This window comes from Papilio machaon, chromosome 16, assembly GCF_912999745.1.
Source record: "Papilio machaon chromosome 16, ilPapMach1.1, whole genome shotgun sequence".
NCBI classification, from domain to species: domain Eukaryota; kingdom Metazoa; phylum Arthropoda; class Insecta; order Lepidoptera; family Papilionidae; genus Papilio; species Papilio machaon.
The window spans coordinates 4604769-4621391 of record NC_060001.1 but is presented as its reverse complement, the minus strand read 5'-3'; the positions used below and the strand labels follow the sequence as shown (position 1 = coordinate 4621391).

The 16623-nt window shown below is 31.9% G+C and overlaps 1 protein-coding gene across 1 annotated transcript; it reads left to right on the top strand.

Moving 5' to 3' along the window:
- Positions 1-206: 206 nt before the first annotated feature.
- LOC106721392 (CWF19-like protein 1) lies at positions 207-6988 on the top strand. The gene is made up of 11 exons (XM_045681508.1): positions 207-326; positions 417-577; positions 771-869; positions 1076-1299; positions 1652-1767; positions 2336-2555; positions 4349-4460; positions 4932-5083; positions 5459-5635; positions 6204-6364; positions 6829-6988. Exons 1-11 carry the CDS (start codon positions 307-309, stop codon positions 6986-6988), a joined length of 1602 nt encoding a protein of 533 aa, XP_045537464.1. The 5' UTR covers positions 207-306.
- Positions 6989-16623: the final 9635 nt, after the last annotated feature.

The window sequence follows — 16623 nt, the reverse complement described above, 5'->3', positions numbered from 1 at the left end:
CATCTGTCTGTCCAACATTGACAACCGACGACCAGAGATCAACCAACAAAAATTAACAGCTACATGTTGCTGTTTACTTTTTTTAATCTGTGGCTCTCTGTGGAATTTTTGACATTGATTTGACATTGACAATGACAATTATTTACAAAATTAACATTGCTACAATTTCGTTAGTTGATGTTAAATTGAATCAAATTTTTATTCTTAAGACTTAAGTTAGTTTTGATAAGTGACTAAAATAAGAAATTTAGGAACTAGAAAACTTAAAATTAAGTGTAGCGTATCAACAAGATAATTTACGATACGATGACGGATAAACAGAAAACGTAAACAAAACCTTGCACTTTTGTTACTTCAATTTGAATTTTTCTATTTTCCATTAATCCCTCTGGTCTCTATATAAAATCACTTTCCAGTCTCGTTTGCGGTGATGTCAATGGAAATTTCAATACATTGTTTTCCCGCGTTGATTCAATTGTAAAGAAATCCGGACCATTTGATATTTTGCTTTGCGTGGGAAATTTTTTTGGCGATGACAACTCTCAACTTGATGCATATAAGATGGGTACTAGGAAAGGTAATTATGTCGATTTTAATAAGAATTAATGTCCAAAATACAAATAATTTTTCGAAAACTTTAAGGTTATCCTGATTGCCAAAGCCTAAATTACTTTACACTGTCTAACACTTTCAGTGCCACTGATTTGCCTTATGTGTTCACTTAGGTTTATGAATACATTCTAAATTGAAGTTTAAAATATCATTTTCAGTTCCTGTAACCACATATGTTTTTGGACCCAGTGATGAAAGCCATGTACAATATTATTGTGAAGAAGGAAGTGAAATTGTACCGAATGTTGTCTATATGGGTATGCTTGCATAATTTTTTTTAATTATCAAGTAATTTGCAAAAAAAAAAATTGTTGACTTTGCTACTAATTCTTTATTTTCATTTTAAATTTAACTTTGGTTTGATATGTGTATCTTTGATTTGCAAAATTGGAAGTTATTACTAACATTCCTGCTATTTATCACACTAATGTCTGTTGTCAGATAAATTAACTAACTATTTCAGGTAAACGAGGTATATTTACGACTAGTTCTGATGTGAAGATTGCCTATCTCACTGGTCTATCACGGAGAGAACTTGGTAAGGATATTCCAATGTGTACATTCGAGCCGAGTGATTGTAGTGCAGTTAGAGATTCCTGCTTCCGTGGGCAGAGTGAGTATAGAGGTGTGGATGTACTTATAACTACTCTATGGCCAGCTGGAATTGAAAATGATGACTGTCAAAAGGTAACAAAAATACAATAGAATATATGCCTATAGTGCATTTAAGGTAGGAATGTGAGCTAAATCTGTCAAGAATAATTATTAGCTTATTGCAATCATTTTTTTAATTTAAAAGTTATTACATGTCTTGTTTGGATTGTGACATTCTTAATTGATCCTATCTATATATATAAACGAAATTAGTGTTAGTTAAACTATTTATAACTCAAGATCGGTTGAACTGATTTAGCTGAAAATTTATGGGGAGGTAGCTTAGAACTAGGAGACGGGCATAGGAACTTTTTATCTTGTGTGCATTTTTTTTATTCCGCGCGGACGGAGTCGCGGGTAAAAGCTAGTTTGTTATATATTTCAGATGGATATAGCAAAAGATCGTTTGTCTGATTTAATTGCTTGGTTGGCGATGCATGTTAAACCAAGGTATCATTTTGTACCTTCTACAGATAAATATTATGAAAGACAACCATACAGGTAAGCGTTATTTACTTATGTTACTTGTTATCTCATTCTAATAATTCACATTTGATATTTTACAAATATGTTTAAATTTTGCTAAAAAAGTAATAAACTTAAGTAAATCAATCAGTTATTGGCCTATTTTGTTTTCACTTACAATATACAGTATGATTCAAATAAGACATTCTTATGAGACATGAAGAAACCATGCCATATTGGATTTTGAAACGAAGTTCCTTATCGCGCGTTTTGAAAGGGGGCTAGACGGAAAAAATTCTTATGGAAAGTTGTCACACTTTTTGCTATAGTAACCATGGCAACGACGTGACAATATATAACGAAAATTCATAGAAATAAAATTTACTTCTTGTGAAGACTTAAGTTTTTTATTCATAGAATAAACATTGGTTCCTTCACTAATTAATTGAAAGGAACTTCGTTCCATCCGGGTGTCCCTTGACACCTCTCAAGTTTTTTTAAATATCTAAATACAAAAAAAAATGAAATCTATAACTTTCTTTTGATACATTGAATGTATCTATACTTATTATTTTTGAAATGTACTAAATTATGTACTTTACAGGAATCAAAGTATACATCAAGATTATCGCGAGTGTGCAACTAGATTTATAGGTTTGGCCCCTGTTGGGAACAAGGCTAAAGAGAAATGGATCTATGCATGTTCTTTGCAACCTATCACCAAAATGAGAATGACAGACCTCCTGCAGGCAACCACTGATGAAACACTCTGCCCATACGATCCAGAACTGATAAAGCAACATCAGCCTGGAAAAGTTGTTAAGGTAATTGATAATTTGTTAAGAGAAGTTTGAATTCAACCTTTTTTGTTGGTCAAGGATTTTGTACGAGGGTCACACTGAAAGTTCTTAGAAAATCAAAAACTGAGCAAACTAGCAAGTTGTTATTTATATTATATCTTTTCAGAATATTACTATTAACATTTATACATCGCTGCATTCGATAGAACCACCGAGAAAACCACTTTGCCCAATCGTCCTTAGGGGTCTCTTCGATGGCCTTCTGGAACGCAGCCACTGGTTGTTTGGCGTCCATAAAATTTTTTCTTCGAAGTTTTTCTTTTATTTTCGGGTATAAATAAATATAGCAAGGTGTGAGGTCGGGGCTAAATGGCGGGTGACCCAGCAATTCCACGTCTGACGACGCCAAATAGTCGATCGTTCGTCCGGCGGTGTGCGAAGAGGCGTTTTCGTGATGAAGGAGGATCCTACTTCAAGGTCGTTTTTCTCGATCTTTTTCCAAGACAAGTGGCAATCATTTGTTAATATACAACTCTGCAGTAAGTAACTTTTAATCTTCTAAAACAATTGTCGCATAAAGACCGGTCCTTCCGAAGAATGAGGCCACCATCTTTTTTCCTACACTTCGACCTTTCTTCAATTTAGTTGGCAACTCCTTGGAAGGAAACACCTCCTGAGCAGATTGTCTCTTGGTTTCCGGATCATAGCAATAAATCCAGCTTTCGTCACCCGTAGGCATGTCGAACACAGCTTTTGAGTCACCTCCGTTAAATATTTGTATCATTTCATGGCACCAATCAACACGACGGAGTTTTTGGGCCTCGGTCAAATAATGGGGTATCCACCGGGCACAAAGCTTCCTAATGGCTAAATGTTTGTGGAGGATTTTTTGCACTTGAGTCATATCGATGCCTAAGCTTGTCCGAATCTGTTGATAGGTTACTCTTGGATCAGTCTCCTTCATACATCGCTCAACACTGATGTTAACTTCAGTCGTCGCCGCAGAAGGCTGTCCTTGACGCAGAGCATCGTTGAGATTGGTGCGACCACATTTAAACTCATTAAACCAGTTATAAACAGTGGCCCGAGAAGGGTCTTCATCGTGAAAGGCCAATCGAAGTCCGTCATAACATTCTTGTTGACTTAAATGACACCGAAAGTCATACAAAATCATGGTACGAAAATTTTCTCGCGTTGAATTCATACTGGCCTGACACCAACAACTTTCAATTTGCCGCCAAATCGTAAAACAAATGACAAACGAATTAAATTAGTACTCAATAATATTTGCAAAGAGTTCTATTTTCAAAATTTAATCTTATTTTTTTATATATTCTTAAAAAGTAGCTAGTTCTAAAAACTTTCAGTGTGGCCCTCGTATACTATCCAAGTGATACTGGCTACTAAGAATGTTTTATATTTAATTTAGTGATTTAAACACTGACCTCTGTAAATGGATAGGATATAAAATGAGATATTTTGTGCCTATTTGATTTCCACCATTTTGGCTCTGACGGTTGTGGTGGAGAGAATACGAACTAATAATAGATATATAATACCGGATGACTGGTAGAGAATGCCTTTAGGCATTAAGTCCTCCTTGTACTTATAAAAGTGCTAAAGAATAAATAAATAAATAAATGAATAAAATAATTAACTGTCAGTAACATCGACAGATGCATTTAAGTTGGAACAAAGTAAAAGCTGTCATTCTCAAGCAATGACCTATCCATTTATAGAGATCAGTGGGTTTAACTGATAGTCAACAAATGTACAATTATTAATTTTGATTTATGTAGATTTTTTTTATTTCACAGTTCTCAGGCAATGGCCAGTACTTTTACAATATGGATGCAGTAGACGATGATCAAGGTAAAAGAAAAAGAAAGAGTGGTGATACTGAAAGAAAACGAAGGGAATTCGATCCAGGTAAGTTTTATTTTAGCCAGGTTGTTTTCATAACACAGCCAAAAAATAGTGTCATCATTTTACCTTGAAATAACTATAACAATCGTATGTTTTTTTATGGGTTTAGGCAGAGAACATACGGATAGATAGTTTAAAGTTATAAAATACTAGCTTTTACCCGCGACTCCGTCCGCGCGGAATAAAAAATAGAAAACGGGGTAAAAATTATCCTATGTCCGTTTCCTGGTTCTAAGCTACCTGCCCACCAATTTTCAGTCAAATCGATTCAGCCGTTCTTGAGTTATAAATAGTGTAACTAACACGACTTTCTTTTATATATATAGATAGATAAGATTGTCCTATTTAATTAACTGACTGTATGTAGCAAATATGTTTTTTTTACGTTTTATATATTTTAAAAAGAAAGTAGACATTTATTTTTCTTTACCACAGCTGTCTTTAAGGTAAATTTGAAGTGTATTTTTTTTTCAGATAGTTGTTGGTTCTGCCTATCTTCCCCCACGGTTGAGAAGCATCTCGTGATATGTGTGGGCACACACTGTTACCTCGCGTTACCTAAGGGCCCACTCACACCGTACCACGTGTTGATCTTACCTATAGCACATCACCAGTCCGTCAGTAAGGTAAGCTTTGTATGAATCAAAAATATTTTTGTATAGGTTAAAGACGCCAACTAATTACTAACCAAATATTAATTTACAAAATAGATATGAATTTCCCTTTTTTAATAAAAAAAAAAATTATATTTTTTTTATATTTCCAGAATTTTTTTTTTTCAAAATAAAGGGTTTCTGAAGACAAAATATCTGTTTAAAACATATTTTTATCTCTTTTTTGTCAAAGGTAATGACGGAGATGATGACAGGTTTCATACATAGGTTTTGGTCTCAGGAAAATATTTTAGTGCAACAAAAAACGTAACATTTTCTAGTCCTCGTTTCGTCTTTTCTTTTAAAAAGATGTTGAATGAATGTTAATATAAAAAAAATCCATTTCAGGCACCTGACGAAGTTGTTAACGAAATAAAGAAATTCAAAGAGGCGTTAAAAGAATTTTATAAATCAATGAAGAAGTTGGTTGTGTTCTTTGAGAGGAATTACAAAACATCGCATATGCAAATACAATGTGTGCCTGTGCCTAGAGCATGCGAGTCACAGATATTGGAAGTTTTTCAGGTACTGAAGTCACACGTCAAGTGAAAGTAATTTCGCTTCACGTCTTACTTGAGGCCAAATTTTAGTGCTCTTCCCCTTCTCACATTTGTCTTATTAGGAAAGGGTGGAAGAGAAAGTAGATTTGACGGTGGAGGGGACGATGGGCAGCGGTTGTTTCGTTATTTCGGCTTATAATATAAAAAATATATATTTTTTATAACTTGTTTAAAATTATCCACGATTGCTATGAGGGGTTCACATTGAATATGAGGTAAAAGTGGTATGAGAAAAATAAAAACTGGTTATAATGACGTCTTTGACTTTGACATTTTTCGTTATATTTTAAGCAAATGTATCACGTACATTAATTTTTTTTTCGATATTATATATAGATACTCTAATTTAAAGTTATATTAACCGGTTATTTATGTATATATTTGGTTTACTTAGCTTAATTTCTACCCAAAGGTTTTCTGACAGAAATTGCTTAGCGATAAGACCGCCTTTCATGAAAATCCTGATGTACTTTCTTTTTTTTTTTTTGGTAACTCCATGATAGTGCACAATAAAGTATATTTGTATATTTAAGGACGAGGCGGGTATAAACAGTATCCAGATAGAAGTTCTGCCGCCGTACGCGGACATAGCGCAGGTGGTGCTACCAGGTGCGCCATATTTCCACGCAGAACTACCCACCGGGGATCAGATATTCGCTAAGACGAAACAACACTTCCCATTACAGTTCGGAAGGTAAAAATAATAAAAAAAATGATAAAGTGCAATTGAGTCATTTTTATGATCTATGTTTTTATTTATATGCCTTTATGGTAGTTTCAATTCAGTATTTAACACTAAGAATAAATTCAAGATGGCCGCTATCACAAAATGGCGTTCACATAATTTCATTTTTACCCTCACTTTTTTTTTACGTCTAACAATAAATTAAAAGTTTGTATAGTAGAACACCTTGATAACATTAGATAAAAACTTACTAATGATCTAATAAAAATCTTTGCCATAAGTAGGCGTTGTAAATAAATGTTTGGATGGATGGATTGATTAGTTTGTAGGAAGGATTGAGATGAAATTTGGCTTTGATGCAGAACATAGTCTGGAAGAACACTTAGGCTACTAATAAAGTTTGTTTTTTTTTAATTTCCCACGGACGCAGTCGCGGGCGATAGCTAGTTTAGTTATAAGTTGTATTGTTCCAGGGATGTATTATCGAGTCCTCCGATACTGAACTGCGAGGACAAAGCGGACTGGAGGCAGTGCCTCATCAGCCGCGAAGAGGAGGACGACCACGTCGCCGCATTCCGCACTAACTTCAGACCTTACGACTTCACTATTAATGAAGACAGTGATAGTGAATAAATTAATAAAAAATATACTATTCTTTCTCTATCTACCCTTTTCAAACCTAATAGGATGACAAATGAGTGTGCTGGTAGAGTTTAAGGGAAAATTTACAGAAATTGTTATTTCTATGGGTCCTATGTATAAGGGCCAAAGTAACAAATTGATGATTTTTACTTTTTTATGTTAAAAGTTACGTCTTAGTCTATTTTACACTAACTAAACACAAATATACATTTACAGGTGGTAAATGTGTTTTTTCTAAAGTAAAAAAAAAAACAGTCGGATTGATAACCTTCTTTTTGAAGTCGGCTTAAAAGGGCCATTGCGGCATATTTTCCTATAAGGTTGAAGCTTTGAGAACCTCTCCTGTAAAGTTGTCTATTTGCACATTGGCCTTTATTCGTAGGAGCCATCGATTTATTTATAACTAGCTTTTGTCTTAATAACCAAAAAAAAAACAGTAAATAGCTTATGCGCTATTATAGACGGTTATATATTCTCTGCATCTGTGCCAAATTTTATCCAGATCCGTTTAGCTGTTTCGGAGTTATGTGATAACAAATATCCATCCATTTAACATTCACATTTTTAATATTAGTAAGTTGAACGTGGAGTCATCTTAGGAAGTGGGTAAAGGTAGAAATAGAGAGAAAATTTTCAGATTTATTGGTGACTAGCTATTGTCAGAGTAGCCTAAGTTACTTTCGCATTAGTCCAGCCGTTTTGGAGGTAACAAAACCATTGTAGGTATATTTAGTAGTTAGTTGCAAAAAGGTTGAGAAGATAAGTTATATCACGTAGAACATTCATAATTCACACGCATTTAATAATATGTGCGGTAAGAACTTGAAATTCAAAAACACAGACATAAAACCAGATTTGTATAGGATCTATTAATATCCTTCGAATGTAAGCTTTGTAAGTCATCGACCAACCAACGCTTGCGCAGGGATCAATAAACCGCTAATCTGTTGGCCTTGTAATATTTTCATTCTAAAGAATTGAAATATCTGAGTAGACGCGTTTAAACTCAAATAAAAAATGTGTTCAAGTATTAAAATATTTAGTAATAATAAAAATTGTATGTGTCGGGGAACGTTTCATAATCTGTGCAATTTTTTAAATTCTACATAATGATAAGATAACTTAATCAGCTTAAAGGAAATGACATAATTAAACATTTAATGTTTTTAATTTATAAATTATTTTAATTTGATAAGTGATAAAAGTGAAACAATGAAAATAAAAATATTGAAAATTATTAAACTTAAAATTATAACTTTCAAGTATAATAATATGAATGATTGAAAAATAAAGTCCGTATAATGTATGAAATGAAGTTTCCGGGGGATAAGCGCGGTGTGGACTCGGTACGATTTTGTACGTCTGAGCAATTTTTTGAGGTAATTACATTTATATCTAAACATACAACCATTTTAATTCGTGTAAAATGATTCCAAAGTAAGGATTTACATAAGGTATAATAAATTAGTTAGAATACGTAAGTAAAATGAAAAAAAAAGAACGATCGTTCATAAACGAAAGTCGAAATAGTCGACGATAGTATCGTACGACATTTTTAGGTTATTTATCTAACTTAATAGTTATACAAAAGAACAAAATGGAGTCAATATGTTGCAATCAAAAAAGTTTTGTTATTAATTAAATAATTTTAATATGAAACTAGTTAAAGACATAGTTATATAGTATCAATTGAATAATGGAATTACTGTTCCCTAAAGTGGCGGGAAAACTTTTCTCGTTTTGAGTTAATCAATAAAGTTAATAAAACTTTATTAAACGATTGTCTTAAAACTTACACAAATAATTTAACATCTGAAAGGTTTATTTTAATAAATTTTCGGTAGTAAATACTTCATTTTTTTTGTAGGTTAGTTTTTTGTTCTTTCATACAATATCACTGTTTTACTTTATGGTTCTCTGGATGTTCTAAGTTTATTAATTAATGATTTATTTTTTATTTTTCATAACCTGGAAGTCTACAAAAAGCAGTCATCATAAAAAAATAACTAATCAGTGTAACGCAGCGACCCCAATTGGGCTTTGGCTTTTGCCAAAGAAATCTCCACTTTCTCGATCCTGTGCTGTCTCGACCCAGTCCTGGACTTGGAGCTCTCTTAGGTCTTTATTCAGCGATAGCTGGGACGGACAACTTGTTAACATAATATAGATTAAAGGTACGTGTTCTCAAATGTTTAATTTTCAGGGAATTATGCAGCAGCTGTTGAATGTTTTATGAGAAATTTTAGCTACGTAAGTATAAGATTTATCGTCGAAGATATAGTGGTTCATTAAAGCTAATTTTGTGTATTTTTAATTAAAGCTCTTTTTAGTACTGTCGCTGAAATAATAAATAGGTTGTACTTTTAATAATAATATGTATTTGAGATATTAACCCACACTGGGCCAGCGTGGTTGACTATGGTGTAGTGGTGTAGTTGGGACGTGTAGTGAGCTGATGATTCGATTATTAATGTTAATTTTTGCTACAAAAATATTAATTCATTGTATTTTTTCAAAATAAACTATTTGTATAATTTATTGATTTTTTATATTTTGTACCGTGTTTGAAAATAAAATCAAACATTTAAAATAAATAACCTATTGTTATCAATAAATTTGTCTTTTTATTAAAAACAAAATAAAAATATTTTTATTAAACCACAAGTTAATGTACATTTTTGAATATGGCTTTGAATATTTTTGATGTTTTTGTCGTATTTTTAAAAAGCTTTACAATGTAAAAGGTTGAACGACAGATGTTGTTCCGAGGCGGGTTTTAGGCGGTATTATATTAATTTGATCAGATATTATAACTCATAATGTAACCGTTGGTTTTTGAGACCAAAATCTCTGTATGAAACATATCGTTATCCCTGTCATTATCTTTTACAAAACAGAGATAACAATATGTTTAAACGGGGATTTTGGTCTAAGAAACCCACGGTAACGTATATTTTTTAAATTCTACGAGGACGAAGTACAAGCGAAATAGTTATTGCACATAATAATATCTTATGAAATGACAGACACGGAACAGATAAAAGCACAAAAGGAATTAAAACACTTCCTGGATTTTGGAGAAAAATGGAGGTGGCTTATACCCAGCAGGGGTCATGACTGTTTCTTTTAAATAACTATATTTGTTAACTTTAATTTAAACAATTAATGTATCAAACTGTCATGAAAATAAAGGCTAATTAATTAATTAAAAAGCTATAATATAGAAGAATATAGTAAGAATTTTCAAATAAGAGTTGAAATGAAACAAATGAAAAGATTTAGTTTTTTAATCAAGTACTTTTTAATTTAAGTACTAAGTAATTTATCACAGTAAAAATAACGGTAATTAAGTATGGCTTATTGTTCATCAGTTGTGGTAAGTTATAGCTTCAATACTGAATAAATCCAATCCAAATTTCATTATATAATTTATTACACAAACTTAAGAATAAATCAAAGAACATGGTGCCCAATGAAACTGTATAGTCAACGAGCTGTTGGTCTGTGTCGCCGAGTCACTGGAGGACAATGACGACATTGCAAGCGATTTAATAAAGCGATTAACCATCATATTTTTTATACCAGATGGTGGCAAATGAGCTTGGCGTGTCTTCAATTTAATTATATCAAGGCTGTTCTACTCCGAAATCGCGTAACACTGAAATGCAAAAACAAATCGATTAAAGGTTTGTAAACAGTGCTAAAATAACAACGACAAATCTGAGTAACGGTTGTACTGGTTCTCTAAAGAAATTAACTAAAACAGACTGGTTACAAAATAGTACTATATATATGTATAGTCTAGTAAATTAAATAATATATAGCCTAGTATAGTATAGTATTATATATGTGCGATGCCACATATACATTTTTCGTAACAGCGCCATCTATGTTTCCAAATTAGTAAATTTAAGTAGTCTCTTAGTGTCAATTTAGTATGAGAAACCTACACTAAGCGATTGTTTAAGAAACGTAAAAAATAAAATAATAGGATTAAGATAATGCTTATATTTAATGAATCATTAGATGTAATAAATTTGCTTTTAACCGCGATTTTGTAAGCGCAGAATTAAAAAAAATATCTAGTAATAAATATATAGCCTAAGTTACTCAGGTAATGTGGGTTTCTAATTGAAGAAGTTTTAAAATCGGTCAAATAGTTTTTGAGTTTAATCATTACATCCAAAAGTACAATTCTTTCCTCTTCATACTATAAATACCTCTTTGGCGTATTTTTACAGATTAGAAAGCCACATAAAAAGCGTTATAAACTGCTAAAAACAGTAAGTAATAACCAATTAGCATGCTAACCTAAATAAATCAATTTAAATTTCTCTAATAATAGGAAAAAGAAAATTAGTACTTAACTATATATTTACCTATAGCTGTCATCATCTACTTCAGCTTGTCCCACTTACGTAGGGTCGGTGCATTAGGTTTCTTTCCTCCAAATCAATCTGTCTGCCGTCATCTCCATTGTCAACCCATCCATCTCTTCCTAGGCCTACCTCTACCGGTGTACCCCTCCACATTCATACTTAACGTTCTCTTTGCCACATGCGAATAGAATTAGTAAAATTTGTTGTAATTTTCTTTTTCCAAATTCGGTTTAATATAAGAAAGTTATTTTTTTTTCTGCTACGTGTTGCATTATCTGTAAAAATAACATGAAAAGTACACAGTTATGTTTAAGCCAGCCAAAGTGGCAAATGAGTATGCGACCACCTAAAATCGCCGAAATAGCCAAGCGACCGCTGCCTGATAGTCATCCGCAATTGTAGATGCTTTCTCTACCTTTAATCAATAGGGGAAGAGTCGCACATAAAGTATATTAATTACCCTTTACAATGCGTCCCCTCCTCCATTATATTCGCTTCCCTTCCCCATCTTTTTCTTGTAAGGGTTAGAAGGTAAAGGGGACTAAAATTAGGCCTCCGGCACGCACACTAATGAGATGAAACGCGGAATAACTTCTACTTGACGCCTGTGTTCTGTGTGGTCGTGGTATTTCACTGGACGAACCGGACTATTCCAATAACAAATGTTGTTGCTGGCGTCTAACAATTTTAATTTAACATTATTTAGACGAATAAGGTATTATTAGATTTTAATGTAAATACCGGAATACATATACATACATAATTGGTACTGGCAACTTTAATTCTAACCTTAATGGTAGACTGAAGAAACAAAGGAGACCCATAACATCAGATAAGCGTTAATAAACGATACTTTTATGTTTTCTTAGAAATATGGACTGTCGAAAAACGAAATAACATATCTATTTCAAATTAACTTGAAAACAATAATATAAATAACAATGTTTTGTACACGTGCTTTGTTTGGCAGAGGAAATACAAGATCAAATTACTTTCTTCAGTATTTTGATCACATTTAAACCTTCATGAAATTAAATAATAAATAATTTAATAATATAATTTTTTAAATATTAATTTTCAATACAATCAAAGTTAATAAATAAAGAGTCGTTTAAAAACACTAAATCGAGTCGTAAGTTATTTTATTAATGGCGTCCACAAGTTTCAGTAAGAAAGTGACACCGTAAGGTAGAGCGTGCCCACTATTTTTGCAAATAATAGGTAATAAATTGGTTTGATATTTTTTTTTGTTAAATATTTTATAATTTAAACAAATGAAAATGTTTTTCATTTTATATTTATTAACTTATGGAAAACTTATTGTATTTACTAGGATAAATGAATCTTACCTTTAAATCCTATAAAAGTAAAAACTGTATAAATTATATGAAAATATAAGATTATAATAATGTTTATGTGATAAGATATGCTGTACATTTCTTTATTTCATCTTACGATTTCATCAATTCTTCAATAATGTAAAATCTGAACACGTGTCTTAGAAATAAGATAGAGAAAAATTTCTCTTACGTACTCAGATACTTTCATTGTATTCAAAACGATAGCGTTGAAGTCTTTAATATGTCGATTCTTAGCTCTTCAATAATTATTCTTCTGATAATATTTTTCTTGATTTTCCCGGCCATTGCCATTATTTAATTATATTTTTTTAATCATCACAATCATTTATAAATTACATAACCGTGCTCTACACAAATTCCAAATTCAGAGTTTTCTAAAAACATGACGTCACCTCAAACACTTAGAAAAATCGCTAGAATATATTGTATTACTTAGGAAAACTTTTGTATAATTTATTAAAACGAAAATGGTATTCACTTTTACACAACATTTTATTAAATGGACACAAGCTCGACAAACTATCTTGCGATAAGCCACTAAATGTTTGAGTTGCGATAAATAGTCCCCTATTGAACTGAAGCACTGATATTACAATATTTGAGCCATATTGATTTTAATTTACTATATCTTTAGGTACAATTTTCGTATATATGTATATAATCTACTGTTAGTTTTATTATTATTATTATTATTAACAATTCACGTTGTAGATAGAACTTGGCATTGAAATGTGAAACTATTATGAAGCTGCTACAAAGATGTTAAACATATGATATGTTTAATATATATTTTTTTAACAACCACAAAAATACTTACATTACTTAAAAATAATTATATTATACTAAATTTCATATAGTCGTATTTGCTAAAACATTTCAAGTCTTCTGTCTGCTATATACTTAGGCCCTTCTAATACAAAGTAACGTTAATTTTCTAAACCAAGTAATTTTAATTGTTAAGTGACTTACGTAATGTAATTAAACAAGTTCGTACACAGCGCGCTATCTGTCATCGCCAAAGACAGTTGCTCGCGACCTGTTTGTTTAGACAGTCCTGAGAAAAGTCGCTATAATTTTCAAGATGACGAAGCATTTCTATACAGTTGATATATAGTCGCTATGACTGTGTGTCCGAGTAGACGACTCGCGTCGACGATTCAACATACATTCGATATACATAGAACGCGCAACGCGATTATTTTCGACGACTTATGTTGCCTTGTGTACAAAGGGCCTCAAGCATTTATCCTTGAATATATCAATATCAATTGTCATTCAAATATCTTTAACTTTTTTTCAGATTTCAAAACTACGGTGAATTTGAAAGCTTTACCTTACAACATTTTGATATCAACTAAAAATGGAGTTGAACACGAACGTTGACGTCGACGCTGGATTTGAGGATCTCGACGAATCAACTACTGCAGACCAAATCAACAATGAAATAAACCCAAGCGATGCTACTCGCGATGACAAAGAAAATGAACTAGAAACTTCAGCTGAACAAAATGATAACGAGATAATTACATTGGAAGATGAACTTCGAGAGATATTTTCCAATTGTTCTAATAACTTTAACGTAGTTCATATCAATGCACAAAGTATATCTGCACATTATCTCTCATTGTTAGCAACATTCGTCAATCTTCACAACGTCGATGCCGTATTGGTTTCGGAGACGTTCCTAAAGGACACTATGGATCCAAGGGTGGGAGATATGCCTGGTTATAATCTGATCCGGAACGACAGAACGGGCAAAGGTTGTGGAGGAGTTGCAATTTATTTGCGGAAAGAGCTGCACTATGAAACTATCGACAAATCTCCAAATGATTACACCATGTCTGCCGAATACCTGTTCATTGAAGTCCGTCATGAAGAAACTAAAATACTCTTGGGTGTGTTTTACAGCCCATCTTTAAAAATTGACTATTTCCCATCATTCGAAGACTTACTCAAGAAATATCGTCATAAATATGAAAATGTAGATATTCTTGGAGATTTTAACACGGATTTATTGAAAAGGAATAGACGCCTGAAGAAATTGCTCTCTATCATTGATGGTCAGAACTTGCACCTTCTGCCTCTCGGCCCAACACATTTTGCTCCTGGATCATCAGCTTCCATCTTGGATTTGATCATTGTCACTGATTTCGCTAATGTGGCGAAGTACGGTCAGCTGGGAAGTTACTTCTCATATCATGATATAATTTACGTTTCAAACATATTGAATTCTTGGAGGGAAAGGATCCCCATCGAGACTGTGCCGAGTGGAAGTAAAGAAGAACCTCTTTGGCAGAAACCCAAAGTCCGTAGAGCTCTCGCAGAACAATTGAAAGCAATGAAAATTTACAAGGATAGTGATAGAGGTGAAAATGATTTAAAAGCTTATCAAATAAGCCGCGAAAAGATCAAACAACTTGAAATGGAGTACAAACGTGAAAATCGTAAGAATCAAAAAGGCCAATAAGGCTTTGTCTAGTCTGTTTGTGATGTATTTATTGAAGTATTATTAACTGTGGACATCGTCAGCGCCGATTTAATTTAAAAAATAGTCTAAGTAAAAAAAAAACAAAAAAAAAGTAGCCTAAGTTACTCCCGCAAACTCTTAAATCAACTAAGTCCAAGTACATGTAAGAGTCGTTTTAAAGTTGGGTCGGGCGAACCGACAGACAGATGAAAATTGAAAAGAAAAAAAAACATCATGTCCACGAAATATGATTTCTTTTTATACCTCTTTTCATACAGACACTAATTGTATCAATTGTGTAGATTTTAATTTTTATTAATTAATTGCATTTATTTTTCGGCCCTAACTTAGGGTAGGCTCCAAGCCTCTCGATGGGGACATATAGTGAGTTGATGATGATGACAGATTTAAAGAAACATGTATCATTATTATTAGTCTAATTAATTACACTTATTCTATTTTTATACTACGTTCTATTCGAAGTTTTGTTTTTTTTTTATTATTTATTTATATTATAATTTTACTATTTCGTTGTCCATGACAAACACATTTGTTATTTTAAATAAGAAATTATAAAATCGTAAAAAAGAGTTATTTAAGTGAAAATGTACTTTTTGATAAATTATTTATTAATAACATTTTTTTACTAATTATGTTTCGTTAAAAACTACACAAACTGTTTATTACAATTTGAGATTATTTGATATTTACTGTACTGATTTTTTTTTATAAAATTATTAAATAGTGTATTAATTGAAGTTTAGTGAATTGTTATAGAGATGTGGATATCCAGCGATTTCCAATTTTTTGAAAACTATTATTAAGCTAAAATGTTGATTTTTTTTGGAATTATTGTAATGCGAGTCGAAACAGTGCTCTAATAGGTATACTATTTTATTGATAGAAATAATATTCTTACTGTTTAAACATCTTCCGTACAAAGTACAGATATAAAAATTTTAAAACTTTGAGAAAAAGCTGGTTTTAATTCATGTTTCTAGCCATTTTTAACTGTGATTTGTAAGTTAGTTGTATTGGTCCGGTTATCGTAATTTCACATCTAGAGCTTATTTTTTATAATAGGATAATTATTCACCTCCCAGGACTTATCCCACTAGAGAGGGGTCGGCGCACAAGGTTTTATAAACCTTAAAGTTTTGTTTTAAACGGGAGGACCTACTTGGGAGGAATATATTAAAATTTAACATAATATAATAGGATAATTACTATATGTTATAATTGATCATTATGCGATATTTTAATATAAACCAAATAATCATAACTAAGTTGATAATTATTTACAAATACAGAATGTTTAGTATTGAATTAAATATTTATTTAAATTATATTTGTTTTAATTTTTCTTCCACTCTCCGAACTCATTTTTTAAAATATTTTTAGGTGTAAAGTTACATTTCT